Genomic DNA, 14,553 nt, shown 5'->3' with positions numbered 1-14,553 from the left:
AATAAGCAAATTGTTGAACGGTATATTAATCTGTTCTGTAAAAGCAATCATGATGGCTTGTGCTCAAAAAGCTTTTATCTTAAGCTTTAGTATCTGTACATAAATGTTGATTAAACCCCACAGTGCTCATGTGAGGGAAATAAAATTTTTATTTTCCAAGGTCATCAGCTGGCTTGAACTGCTCCAAGACTTAAAACCAGTTCTAAGGACTGATGAAAAAACTGCATCTTAATGGGCTTTCTCATGAAATGAATGATTAGTACTTTAAGGAATAAAATGTAGCCCTTCACACTTCTCTCTCTGGCTTTTACTTTTCATTTTTGAAGCAGATGAGCAGCTGAACTTCACTGGGGCATTTTTCATTATTCTCATTTCTTTGCACTATTTTTGTCTCTTCTCTGCATGATTTGGTAGAATATGCTCAGAGTAAGGTGAGGATCTCCAGGCAAGTGCGGAGAGTGACCCAGGGCTCCGGCCAGTACACCAAGATAGCGGGTTTTGTATCAGACAGTTTGATGTCAGTTTCCTGCCTTGCTTTCTGTTTATTATGCAGTGTGAGGAAGTAATGGTATCTATTTGAGCCTTTGTTTACTGTATCTATAAAATGGTAGTAACATTATGCCTTAGGATTGTCATAAACATAAAGTGTGATAATATTATGCCTGGCACTTAGGAGATATTGGACATAGAATTTACAAACCTATGAAAAATTGAAGCTGATTTTATCATAAACATTAGCAGTATTTGTGATCTCTGAATGCTTCCTCTGTTTTTAAAATTTGGCTCATTTTTTTTAAGGTTCTCCTTCACCAAGTAAAACTGCCAAAATGGTGAGTATATAGTCGTCCTCAAATGCTTCTTCTCACACACAGCTGGAGAGATGCCACACACCCTTCTGTAAGATCAGCTCACTGCAGGGGGATACCGACTGGGAGAAGTCAGGAAGCTTACTGTCCTGGGCTTGTATCACAGACTTGGGGATATGTGTGCATTAGAAAACAGGCCCTACAGAGGAGGCATGCCTTCTGGTTAAGTATTTCTAGTGGAGGAACACTGGAGGCCCATTCTACCATTAATCCTATCCTCTAAGAAATAAAATATGCACACATTAAAGTGCCTGCTTGGGACTCCTTGTACTTTGTGTTTCAGAGGAGCAAGACTAAGACATAGCTAAATGTTAGTTAAGGCAGATGATAAACTGTTACATCTGCTCCCTGATGCCCAAAGAAAAGATGTGTACCTTCACTTAATTTCGTGGGGACTGTAAATACCCACATTTAGATAACCTTCTTACATTAGGACTAAACCAGACTTTCTAGAGTAATTGTGGCCTCTGTCCTCAATTTGCTTGTTATCAAGGTGATAGGCTGTCAGACTGTAAACAGTGTTTCCTTTGACATTCTTCTGAATAACTGAGTAGCCTATTTAAGGACCTGTACAGAGAATAAGACCCTAAAAGGGGGGATACCAAGTAATGCTCTGAAAGAAACTGAGCTGGGTGCACATGTGTAGCTACTTGAGTATCCACAGTTGTGGATATGAATCTAAAGACAATTACATATAAAATCCAAATTTAGTTAATTTGCTTGATTTGGAGTCTGTCATCTCACACTTGAAAGATGATCTTCCATAAATATAAACCACAGGCTACTAAGGGAAATACCATCAGATATTAAATGGATTAAATCTTTCTAGCCCACCAAATAGGACCATCTGCAAATCTGCTGTTTTATGGATCGAAAGAAGGAAACAGTATGCACTTTGTTGGACTGTACTACTTAGGTACAGTGTGAACAGAAATTGTTTGTGCCTATTCAGTTAAAATTGCACTGCATTTTTCTATACTTCTGGCTTCTCTGGTAGTCATTTTTAACTCCTGTGCTAACATATTTATTTCATAATGGATGCCAGTGTGGCCATGTGACCCTAATGCCTTATAACTGATGGCCTCTCACTGCTCTGATAGTCCTAGGACATGTGACAGTGAGATAGGTTGCTTTTATTTTCCTGCCATCTGACTGGCCGGGTCTGGGGCAGTTAAGGCCCCTGTGGCACATTTGTAGTGACTGTCCCCTCATTGTTCCCGGAAAAGCTGCTCTCCTGCATTCTGGTCAGCATTAATTTTTTTTCACAAAAACCTATAATCTCCCTCTCCTAACAGTAAAGCAGAGTAACAAGCCATTCTCAAAACCCTATTTATTTCCTTAGGGTATTTATTGGACTTCATGTTTTAAATTTTATTAAAGAAGTTGTTTTGCTTGGCTGCATTTTTGGGAAAGTTCTACCTGAATGGGAAAAATATGAAAATAATGCTACTCTGTTTTTCCTCATCTGGCTGCCTGGTGTGGAGCGTTTTTCCTTCATACATTTGAATTGGCTGTATAGGGTTTTCATGGTTTTCATCTTTATAATCGCAATTGGAGTTGACACTTCCCATTCCGTTTTCTTGGATTATTATCTTAAACATCTTCACTGGGAATTAAATTCAGTGACTGGGGAGGTGGGGCTCATCCAGAACTGCTAAGGCTCTCCCAGAGTATCCCTTTTGCTTTTCTTAGAAATGCTGCCTTGTGTTGTTTCCTATTGGTTGCCTTAAAATCAGTTTGTATCTTGGTGGAGAGAAGGGTAAGATTGCTTAAACACAGGACTAATTAAGGCCCTTCAGTTGACATCATTATAAAGTTTTCCTAATTTAAGTTAAATATGTTTTAGCCAAATAGACATGGCTATGAAAGTGGATTCCTGTAAGACAAACATGCCATGGCTTTGACCCTGCCACCTGTATAACTGTAATCAGTTGACTGACCTGGTTCAGACAAGTTTTATGAAGTAATCAATCATCTAATTTTTTAAAAATACGAAATAAAACTCTTTTCCATTTTAGAAAACAGATAAAAAGGAAAATTCAGGAAGTTTGGAGGCCATAAATGAGTCCATTCCCCAGCCTATGCCTTTTCCACCCAGCATTATCAGGTCAGGATCCCCGAAATTGGATCCTTCTGAAGTCTACCTGAAGTCTAAGACCTTATATGAAGATAAACGTAAGTAGTTGTGGAATATTTCAGGAGAGCATGCAACCAAATAAAATTGAATTTTTTTAAACTGGGACCTTCCCATCTGTCAAAACCGTATTGAAAAGTTACTCCTTTATTCTCATTTTAATATAGCTCTGGGGTTCCTCCATTTACATTCAACATTCATTCATTCATTTTTTTTCAAAACCAAGTACTAAGTGCCTGCAATCTACCTACCGCCATAGTAGATGATGGGAATACAGAGATAAATAGTTGACATAGGCCTTGCACCCAGAAAGATAATTAAAACTAAATGGAAAAGACAAGTGTGTAATCCAATAAGTGTACAAATAAGCCTCATAGTAATGGAAGAATGGGCTGGACAAACTGGGATTCCAAGTAGGAAGTGGTCAGTTTTTTACCACTGTGGGTTGTAAAAAGTGTCAGATCTGCTTATAGGAATTTAAGCCTTAATACCAGGTCTTCAGAGGTAAAGAGGTGTTTATGAGATAGATGCAAGGGCAAGAAAGAAGGAATAACATTTCAGCATTGACTTCGCGTGGCCTGGGTTCTGCAAGGAGGTCAGTTCACTGGATGCGGTTGGTGAGGGAAATGAGAGGGGAGAACAGGAGCAGATCGTGAGGACAGGTTCTGCCATTCTGAGAAAGCTGGAGCTGCTTACACCAATGATGGAGAGCCATGGAATGGCTTTAACTAGAGGAATGAATTTACTGGATTAGTGTCTTAGATTTTCCTGGTAGGATTATGAAGGATGATAAATCAGAGGGATGTGCAGTCTGAAGAGGACACCAAGGAGGAAGCTTCTTACTCTGAGTCCAGCTGAAAGATGATAAAGAGAGAGTGCCTAAGGCAGAAAATCATTTGTGTGATAATTTACTTCCTCCTGATTCCAAACCTTTTCCAAAGTAAAATTGCAGATTTAAGCGGGTTTAATTTTTAAAATATATTTGTTTTTTTGTTTTTTTTTATTAAGGTATCATTGATATTCAATCTTAGGAAGGTTTCACATGAGCAATATGTGGTTACTGCATTCACCCATATTATCAAGTCCCCCTACACACTCCATTGCAGTCACTGTCCATCCGTGTAATAAGATGCTACAGAGTCATTACTTGTCTTCTCTGTGCTATTAAAATGTATTTGTTTTTAAGAAGTAGATCTAAATCTGCCTTGGAAAATATGTACACAAGTGGAAATATATAACTGACTTCATACTTACTTAACCTATTGCAGAACTTTGTCTTGATAGTCCAAGGCCATATTTCAAAATGAAAACCAGTTGTAAGCGCAGCAAAGCAGTAATTTAAATTAGTGCAATTAGGGAGAGTCTCCCTCAGACTTCCCATTCATAGCCTAATATGGTATTGGGATAAACTGTTCCATCCCTTTGGGCTTCACCCATAAAATAAATGAGTTGGTCACATGAGTCTTTTTGTCTTAAAGTCCTGTGATTCTAATAGGAAGTGTTTCTCAAAAGAGATTGCTTCTAAGGAACATTATCAGGATTTACCCTCTGTGGTATCTCACTTTTTCTGTAGTTCCCTGACATGTTTCTCTCTTTTCCCTTCCTAGCAAATACTTCTTGTAAAAACATTAATATTTTCCCAGAGGTAAAATTCTAGTCATGAAGTTTTTCCTGATTTAATATTCTGATGAATGTGACCTGTGCTTCAGGGACAGGATAGTGTGAGTTCAGAGCCTGGATCCTGGAAGTCAAGCTGAGTTTAAATCTCAGCTCTGCCATTTACTGTTATGTGAAACTGGCAAGTTAGTTAGGCCCTTAGTTTTCTAGCTAGAAAATGGAGTGAATAGTAAGTGTTAGCTATTACTTGTTTTCTTCTAAAATATCATTTTGCAAAATTGGGCTAAGTAAGTAATTCATATGGAATGCTTTTCTGTAACAAAGGTATTTGGCTTAGGAGTAGAATTAAAGCATTTTATGGGCTCTCTTTTCCTAGGATTTGCCCAAGTGTTGATTTAAAAAATTTGTTCCTATCAAATATCAAATTTAAATTGAATAATTCTGAGTTCAATATCATAGTATTGATGTGCCAGGAATTGGGGGTAAATATTCCTAAGCAATGTTGATACATTTTGTTTGGAGCTCAAAAGGAAGATTTATGACTGAACGTTTTGTAGTGTTATGCTCTTGTATAAATTTTCACATACCAATATATGAAGTTGTAGTTCTTGAACTCTATATTATCCTACTAAACATTGAATTTTGTCTTATTTTGATCTTTTTAAAATAAATCAAATATTTATTTTATTTTTTTAAAATATTTTCTGGTTTTCCTTAGCACCAAACACCAAAGATTTGGATGTTTTTCTTCGGAAACAGGAATCAGGGTTTGGCTTCAGGGTGCTAGGAGGAGATGGACCTGACCAATCTGTAAGTTTAAATACTTTTGAATTTGGCTGTTCCCTGTTAAAAGTTTTAAGTGTTAATTTAGTATGGTGTTTTTGTTGTGTTTGGCCTTTTTAACGGTTTTGTTTTCTCTAACAGTTTCATTAATGTGAAGAACTGAATTTCTGTTAGTGTGGTAATCGCTCTGTTACCATGGTGTAGCTTAAGCAAAAACTGAATGTGTCAGCTGTATGTTGGACAGTAATTAATTTATTTATGTGCTTAAAATTTATTTTAAATTTCTATTCCCTTTGCCTTCGTTAAACAGATTTTAAGACATTTGTCTTCTATAAGAAACCTATACTCCAAAGCCCTATTACTACAACCACTCTATCTTCTGGATGCTCAGAGAACAGTTGGCATGAGCCTGTGCATATCATATCACCTAATCTTATTAGTGGGTTGATATTTTCATGCCCAGTACTTTGCATGCCATTTCAGTTGTTACCTATGAAACTAGAAAAGTATGAAGTAACTAATGCTTCTGTCCAGAAAACCTAAGGGTTATGTTTGCAAAGCATTTAAAATCTAGAATTTTATTTGTATATGATTCTCACATAAAACTAGTTTAGAAAACAAATGTAATGGGTTTTCAGTTTTGCCCTTAGTTTGAATGACAAAGAAGTGATGTGCTTTGTAGCATTTAAGAACAGAAGTTTTTTGTGTACTATTACTATCATGCTTGGAAGTTAGGTAAATAGCAATAATCTATTAAAATGACAGGCTTCTTCCTATTTTTGAATAGAACGTTTGATTTATATATTATAAATGTACTCTATTAGTCATACTGATTAAAACAAAATTATGAGAGACAAAGCTTAAAGCAGGTTGACTTGTAGAGGTCAAATATAAGATACCCTGATTGTTCTTGGTTATAGATAACACTTTTGTTTTATTGCTTCCTATTTTGTCGGTACTTACTTGTAGTGTTCTCTTAGATTTTTACGTTTTAAAAATTTATCTTCAACAACTTGAGAGAAACTTTTCTCTTCTTTTAAATGTCAGATTTTAGCAGCTCTGAAACTAGCCCAAACATTTAGGATTACCAATGACAGGATTCTAGCTGCTGGCAAACAGAATGAACTAGATACGTTTGTCTGGATTCAAGTGAACCTCAGGCCACTGTATTACCCGAAAACATTCACTACGTTGAGATTTAGGAACAAGAAATGTTTCTCAGTTATATACATTGAACTTGTACTGACAGCTTTATGTGATAGAAGTATCATAAGAATTACCCCACTTGCTGTGAACAGTGTGTACAAAAATCTTTCCTGATGGCATTCAGTAGACTTCTTTTACTTTTAAGGAAAGTACTCCACAGTATTGCATTTTATGAGTTTAATGTTTTTGTTTTATTGTAGTGATAGAAGTGAAAGTGGTTCTTTTAAAGCTATTGACCAATTTTGTATTTTCTATCTTTTTTGTACTCAACCCCAAGTATCCAGAAAGAATTAAGTAGTGTGGTTAGTTGAAGCACCATTTTGGAGAATGGTCACTTTCTATGACATCACCTTCCTAAAATATGACTGTTTTCATAGTTGAACTGCAAATATCTGTTGGTTTGCACAGTACTGAGTTAAGAAGTCCTTAACTATCTTAGTAGACTGTATAAACCAACCTACACTTTGTTATCCTGTCAGATATACATTGGGGCCATCATTCCTCTGGGTGCGGCTGAGAAAGATGGTCGGCTCCGTGCAGCTGATGAGCTGATGTGCATTGATGGGATTCCTGTTAAAGGGAAATCACACAAACAAGTCTTAGACCTAATGACGACTGCTGCTCGAAATGGCCACGTGTTATTAACCGTCAGAAGAAAGATATTTTATGGTGGTATGTGGACCTGTTCTAGCACTGATAAGAAAGAAAAAGAGGCTTAGTCCACTTTCTGTATGATTTTGCAAGTTATTTTATTCTGCTTAATAGTGTACTAGACAGTCCATTTGGTGTGACCCAAGGCCTCATTGTGGAAGGCCATGTAAACTCCCTGATGTAAATACTGTCACTATCTAGTTTTTCAATTATTCACAAAAAGGTTGAGAGACACATAGCTGGTAAGTAGTAGGGCCAGGATTAAAACAGGCAGTTTAATTACAGAGCCCAGGTCTAAACCATCACACTAGGATATGAATATCTCTCACATTTTTCTCATCAATAGCTTTGTGAATATTAAATAAGAATTTTTAGAAGTGAATTCTTGCCACTTTAAAATTTAAACAATACAACCCTGTAGCACAAGAGTGCAAGCCTCATGAAGTTGGGGATATTTATCCATTTAGTTATTTGCTATATTCCCGGCACTTAGAAGAGGGCTTGCCTGGCACCAAGTGGACATGAGTAAATGGTGACATACTGAATATTGGTGTTACTCTTAAAAATGAGGCACTGTGCTTTTGATTGCAACATCCAGAGTAAAGACCTGTCTCTGTAAATATCAGGCATTTAGAGATGCATACAGATTTTAATGCAAAACTGTTGCTTCCATTTGGTTGTACTGGTGTCAGACTATAACTATGTACAGGAAAAAAGTGATGCATTACAAGTAGTGGTTGACTCTCTCCTGGAAAGCTTCATGAAGGTCCATAGAAGTTTGGTATATTATTGGAGGTATTTAGCAAATTCACTCTAACCATGCATTATACCAAAAAAAATCCTGTTTTTTTCATTAATGTTAGGATATTGGTGGCACTTCACTGAGATCCTAAAACATAATCTCAGAATCATGTAGATTTTAGCAAAAAGAGACCTTACAAGTGCATATTCCTTGACAGGAGTGTGCTATAGTTGTTAGTAATGATGGTTTGTGTCAAATTGTGGCTCAAAATTTGCCTTTTTAAAAAAAATTTATTAGGACTAACTTGTGTCATTCTTTATCAAATTCTGACGTCATACTTGAATAGGAGAAAAGGGTGTAGATTAACAGCCCATTTGCTGGAAATTCCAGATGACCCAATCTGTGCCCAGGAGAGTTTGCTGATTATGTGGACAGCTTGCTAAATACTGGAAGGGCGCAGGTGGTAGGGGCAGATGGCTGTGACTGCTGACGGTTAACTCTCCTGACACCATCACTCAGGAAACTGCAGTTGTAAAATATTGTGTAACACAAATTCTGTTTAGATGGCCAACTGTGCTCAACCTTTAATGGGTAACATCTCTGTCCTGATGCAGTGGCCTCTCAGATGTCACAAGTGTCAGTTATTGCACAAAATTGTATTTAAAGTTAATTATAAAAGGAAGTTTATTAGGTTGTTTCTCATTACCAACTTTTTGTTAAAACCTTGCTGGAATTTAAACAATCTCAAGAAGAATTTACTATGAAATGTCATGAAACCTTTGGAAAAACTTCCTTTAAAATGAGATAACATTGTGTATCTTTCCACTTATATACTTGAAGAGTGTTTAAGAAGTTAAACAGACTGCTGTTACCAACATCTGCAATCAGATTTTATCTAGAGCTCACATGGGGGGTCTGCTTTTCTATCCTTCATGTTATTAGAAACTAAATTCTCTTGTGAGAGGCTTAGCACAAAAACCCTTTAGTTATCAAAAATTATGATGTTCCAGAAATACCAAATTTATCATGTTTATTATAGAGAAACAACCTGAGGATGACAGCTCTCAAGCCTTCATTGCAACGCAGAATGGATCTCCATGCCTGAACCAAGCAGAGGTCCCAGCCAGACCTGCTCCCCAGGAGGCCTATGATATTGTCTTGCACCGAAAAGAAAATGAAGGATTTGGTTTTGTTATCCTCACCTCCAAAAGCAAACCACCTCCAGGAGGTGAGGGCTGCTATAGCCTATTGTCCCTCCCTGCAATTTCTCTTTTCTGAGTCTTCCATTGGGGTTTTATGAAACTTCCTAGGAATTATGTATAAATTGCCTTAGAGAATTATCTTTTTTATTATTATCATCTATTTATTTGGTATCATTAATGTATAATTACATGAGGAACATTATGATTACTTGGCTCCACCCTATTATCAAGTCCCCACCACATAACCCATTACAGTCACTGTCCATCAGTGTAGTAAGATGCTATAGAATCACTACTTGTCTTCTCTGTGCTATACTGCCTTCCTCGTGCCCCCCTTACATTATGTGTGCTAATTGTAATGCCCCTTTTTCCCCCTTATCCCTCCCTTCGCACTCATACTCCCCAGTCCCTTTCCCTTTGGCAACTGTTAGTCCATTCTTGGACTCTGTGAGTCTGCTGCTGTTTTGTTCCTTCAGTTTTTTCTTTGTTCTTAATACTCCACAGATGAGTGAAATCATCTGATACTTGTCTTTCTCTGCCTATCTTATTTCACTGAGCATAATACCCTCTAGCTCCACCCATGTTGTTCCAAATGGTAGGATTTGTTTTGTTCTTATGACTGAATAATATTCCATTGTGTATATGTACCATATCTTCTTTATCCATTCATCTACTGACGGACACTTAGGTTGCTTTCATTTCTTGGCTATTGTAAATAGTGCTGCAATAAACATAGGGGTGCATATGGCTTTTTCAAACTGGGCTGTTGCATTCTTAGGGTAAATTCCTAGGAGTGGAATTCCTAGGTCAAATGGTATTTCTATTTTGAGTTTTTTGAGGAACATACATACTGCTTTCCACCATGGTTGAACTAATTTACTTTCCAGCCAGCAGTGTAAGAGGGTTCCCCTTTCTGCACATCCTTGCCAACATTTGTTGTTGTGTTTTGGATGGCGGCCATCCTAACTGGTGTGAGGTGATACCTCATTGTGGTTTTAATCTGCATTTCTCTGATGATTAGCGATATGGAGCATCTTTTCATGTGTCTGTTGGCCATCTGAATTTCTTCTTTCGAGAAGTGTCTGTTCAGATCCTCTGCCCATTTTTTAATTGGATTATTTTGCTTTTTGTTTGTTGAGGTGGGTGAGCTCTTTATATATTTTGTATGTCAACCCTTTATCGAATCTGTCATTTATGAATATATTCTCCCATACTGTAGAATACCTTTTTGTTGTATTGATGGTGTCTTTTGCTGTACAGAAGCTTTTCAGCTTGATATAGTCTGACTTGTTCATTTTTGCTTTTGTTTCCCTTGTGTGGGGAGATATGTTTATGAAGAAGTTGCTCTTGTTTATGTTGAAGAGATTTATGCCTATGTTTTTTTCTAAGGGTTTTATGGTGTCATGACTTACATTCAGGTCTTTGATCCATTTCAAATTTACTTTTGTGTATGGGTTAGACAATGATCCAGTTTCATTCTCTTCCCTGTAGCTGTCCAGTTTTGCCAACACCAGCTGTTGAAGAGGCTGTCATTTCCCCATTGTATATCCATGGCTCCTTTATCATATATTAATTGACCATCTATGCTTGGGTTAATAGCTGGACACTCTATTATGTTCCACTAGTCTGTGGATCTGTTCTTGTGCTAGTACCAGATTATTGTGGCTTTGTGGTAGAGCTTGAAATTGGGAAGCGAGATGCCCCCGACTTTATTCTTCCTTCTCAGGATTGCTTTGGCTATTTGGGGTCTTTTGTGGTTCCATATGAATTTTAGAAGTATTTGCTCCAGTTCATTGAAGAATGCTTTTAGTATTTTGATAGGGATTGCATTGAATCTGTAGATTGCTTTAGGCAGGATGGCCATTTTGACAATATTAATTCTTCCTACCCAAGAGCATGGGATGAATTTCCATTTGTTAGTGTTCTCTTGAATTTCTCTTAAGAGTGTCTTGTAGTTTTTAGGGTATAGGTCTTTCACTTCCTTGGTTAGGTTTATTCCTAGGTATTTTATTCTTTTTGATGCAATTGTGAATGGAATTGTTTTCCTTATTTCTCTTTCTGCTAGTTCATCATTAGTGTATAGGAATGCAACAGATTTCTGTGTATTAATTTTGTATTCTGAAACTTTGCTGAATTCAAATATTAGTTCTAGTAGTTTTGGAGTGGAGTCTTTAGGGTTTTTTATGTACAGTATCATGTCATCTGCAAATACTGACAATTTGACTACTTCCTTACCAGTCTGGATGCCTTTTATTTCTTTGTTTTGTCTGATTGCCATGGCTAGGACCTCCAGTACTATGGTGAATAACAGTGGGGAGAGTGGGCATCCCTGTCTTGTTCTTGATCTTAGGTGAAAAGCTTTCCACTTCTCACTGTTAAGTATGATGTTGGCTGTGGGTTTGTCAATATGGCCTTTATTATGTTGAGGTACTTGCCCTCTATGCCCATTTTGTTGAGAGTTTTTATCATGAATGGATGTTGAACTCTGTTGAATGCTTTTTCAGCATCTATGGAGGTGATCATGTGGTTTTTGTCCTTCTTTTTTTTGATGTGGTGATGATGTTGATGGATTTTCCAATGTTGTCCCATCCTTGCATCCCTGAGATGAATCCCACTTGATCATGGTGTATGATCCTCTTGATGTATTTTTGAATTTAGTTTGCTAATATTTTGTTGAGTATTTTTGCATCTGTGTTCATCAGGGATATTGGTCTGTAATTTTCTTTATTGGTGGGGTCTTTGCCTGTTTTTGGTATTAGGATGATGTTGGCTTCATAGAATGAGTTTGGAAGTATTCCCTCTTCTTCTACTTTTTGGAAAACTGTAAAACTCTAAATGTCTGATAAAATTCAGCGGTGAATTCATCTGGTCCAGGGGTTTTGTTCTTGGGTAGTTTTTTGATTACTGATTCAATTTCATTGCTGGCAATTAGTCTTTTTAGATTTTCTGTTTCTTTCTTGGTCAGTCTTGTATTTTTCTAGAAAGTTGTCCATTTCTTCTAGGTTATCTAGCTTGTTAGCAAATAGATTTTCATAGTATTCTCTAATAATTCTTTGTATTTCTGTGGTGTCTGTTGTTATTTTTCCCTTCTCATTTCTGATTCTGTTGATGTGTGTAGATTCTCTTTTTCTCTTAATAAGTCTGACTAGGGGTTTATCTATTTTGTTTGTTTTCTCAAAGAACCAGCTCTTGGTTTCATTGATTTTTTTCTATTGTTTTATTCTTCTCAATTTTATTTATTTCTTCTCTGATCTTTATTATGTCCCTCCTTCTGCCGACTTTGGCCTCATTTGTTCTTCTTTTTCCAGTTTCAATACTGTGACTTTAGGCTATTCGTTTGGGATTGTTCTTCCTTCTTTAAATATGCCTGGATTACTATATACTTTCCTCTTAATACTGCCTTTGCTGTGTCCCACAGAAGTTGGGGCATTGTGCTGTTATCATTTGTCTCTATATATTGCCTGATCTCTGTTTTAAATCTGGTCATTGATACATTGATTATTTAGGAGCAAGTTGTTAAGTCTTCATATGTTTGTGAGCCTTTTTGTCTCTTTGTACAGTTTATTTCTAGTTCTATACCTTTGTAATCTGAGAAGTTGATTGGTAGAATTTCAATCTTTTTTAATTTACTGAGGCTCTTCTCGTGGCCTAGTATGTGGTCTATTCTGGAGAATGTTCCATGTGCACTTGAGAAGAATGTGTTTCCTGCTACTTTTGAGTGTAGAGTTCTGTAGATGTCTCTTAGGTCCATCTGTTCTAGTGTGCTGTTCAGTGCCTCTGTCTCCTTACTTATTTTCTGTCTGGTTGTTCTGTCTTTTGGAGTGAGTGGTGTGTTGAAGTTTCCTAGAACAAATGCATTGCATTCTATTTCCCATTTTAATTCAGTTAGTATTTGTTTCACATATGTCGGTGCTCCTGTGTTGTGTGCATAGATATTTATAATGGTTATATCCTCTTGTTGGACTAACCCCTTTAGCATTATATAATGTCCTTCTTTATTTCTTATTACTTTCTTTGTTTTGAAGTCTATTTTTTCTGATACAAGTACTGCAACACCTGCTTTTTTCTCCGTATTGTTTGCATGAAATATCTTTTTCCAACCGTTCATTTTTAGTCTGTGTATGTCTTTGGGTTTGAGGTGAGTCTCTTGTAAGCAGCTTATAGATGGGTCTTGCTTTTTTATCCATTCTATTACTTTGTGTCTTTTAACTGGTGCAGTCAGTCTATTTACATTGAGGGTGATTATCGATAGATATGTTCTTATTGCCATTGCAGGCTTTGGATTCATTGTTACCAAATGTCCAAGTTAGCTTCTTTACTATTTAACCGTCTAACTTAACTCTCTTATTAACCTATTATAAATATAGTCTGGTGGTTCTTTATTTCTCTCCCTTCTTACTCTTCCTCCACCACTCTTTATATGTTAGTTGTTTTATTCTGTACTCTTTTGTGTTTCCCTTGACTGCTTTTGTGGACAACTGATTTTATTTTTTGCCTTAGTATTTGGTTGGTCTGCTTTCTTTGCTGTGATTTTATTTTCTCTGGTGACAGCTATTTAGCCTTAGGAGTACTTCCATCTAGAGCAGTCCCTTTAACTTACCCTGTAGAGGTGGTTTGTGGGAGGCAAATTCCCTTACTTCTGCTCATCTGGGAATTGTTTAATCCCTCCTTCAAATATAAATGATAATCTTGCTGGATACAGTATTCTTGGTTCAAGGCCCTTCAGTTTCATTACATTAAATATATCATGCCATTCTCTTCTGGCCTGTAAGGTTTCTGCTGAGAAGTCTGATGATAGCCTGATAGATTTTCCTTTCCAGTGATCTTTTTCCTCTCTCTGGCTGCCTTTAATACTCTCTCCTTGTCCTTGATCTTTGCCATTTAATTATTATATGTCTTGGTGGTATCCTCCTTGGATCCCTTGTGTTGGGAGATCTGTGGGCTTCCATCGTCTGAGAGACTATTTCCTTCCCCAACTTGGGGAACTTTTCAGCAATTATTTCTTCGAAGACACTTTCTATCCCTTTTTCTCTCTCTTCTTCTTTTGGTACCCCTATAATATGAATATTGTTCCATTTGGATTGGTCACACAGTTCTCTTAATATTCTTTCATTCCTAGAGATCCTTTAATCTCTCTCTGCCTCAGCTTCTCTGTATTCCTGTTCTCTGATTTCTATTCCATTAATAGTCTCTTGCACCTCATCCAGTCTGCTCTTAAGTCCTTCTAATGATTGTTTCATTTCTGTAATCTCCCTCCAGATTTCATCCCTTAGCTCTTGTATATTTCTCTGCAGCTCCTTCAGCATGGTTATGACTTTTATTTTGAGTTCTTTTTCAGGAAGATTATTATAT

At 36.8% G+C, this 14,553-nt stretch overlaps 1 protein-coding gene across 6 annotated transcripts in view; it reads left to right on the top strand.

Moving 5' to 3' along the window:
- The window catches only part of MAGI3 (membrane associated guanylate kinase, WW and PDZ domain containing 3), a 307,496-nt gene that overhangs the window by 268,306 nt on the left and 24,637 nt on the right, over positions 1-14,553 (top strand). For all 6 annotated transcript variants that reach the window (XM_037005364.2, XM_073234405.1, XM_037005363.2 and 3 more), the window contains exons 11-15: positions 799-830; positions 2,885-3,041; positions 5,336-5,427; positions 7,086-7,278; positions 9,039-9,227. In XM_037005364.2, the coding sequence (XP_036861259.1) occupies positions 799-830; positions 2,885-3,041; positions 5,336-5,427; positions 7,086-7,278; positions 9,039-9,227 (663 nt within the window). The remainder of the gene's footprint in view (positions 1-798; positions 831-2,884; positions 3,042-5,335; positions 5,428-7,085; positions 7,279-9,038; positions 9,228-14,553) is intronic.

This window comes from Manis javanica, chromosome 4 (genome assembly GCF_040802235.1).
Source record: "Manis javanica isolate MJ-LG chromosome 4, MJ_LKY, whole genome shotgun sequence".
NCBI classification, from domain to species: Eukaryota; Metazoa; Chordata; class Mammalia; order Pholidota; family Manidae; genus Manis; species Manis javanica.
The sequence above is the reverse complement of the archived record's forward strand: the minus strand, read 5'-3'. Positions and strand labels throughout refer to the sequence as shown.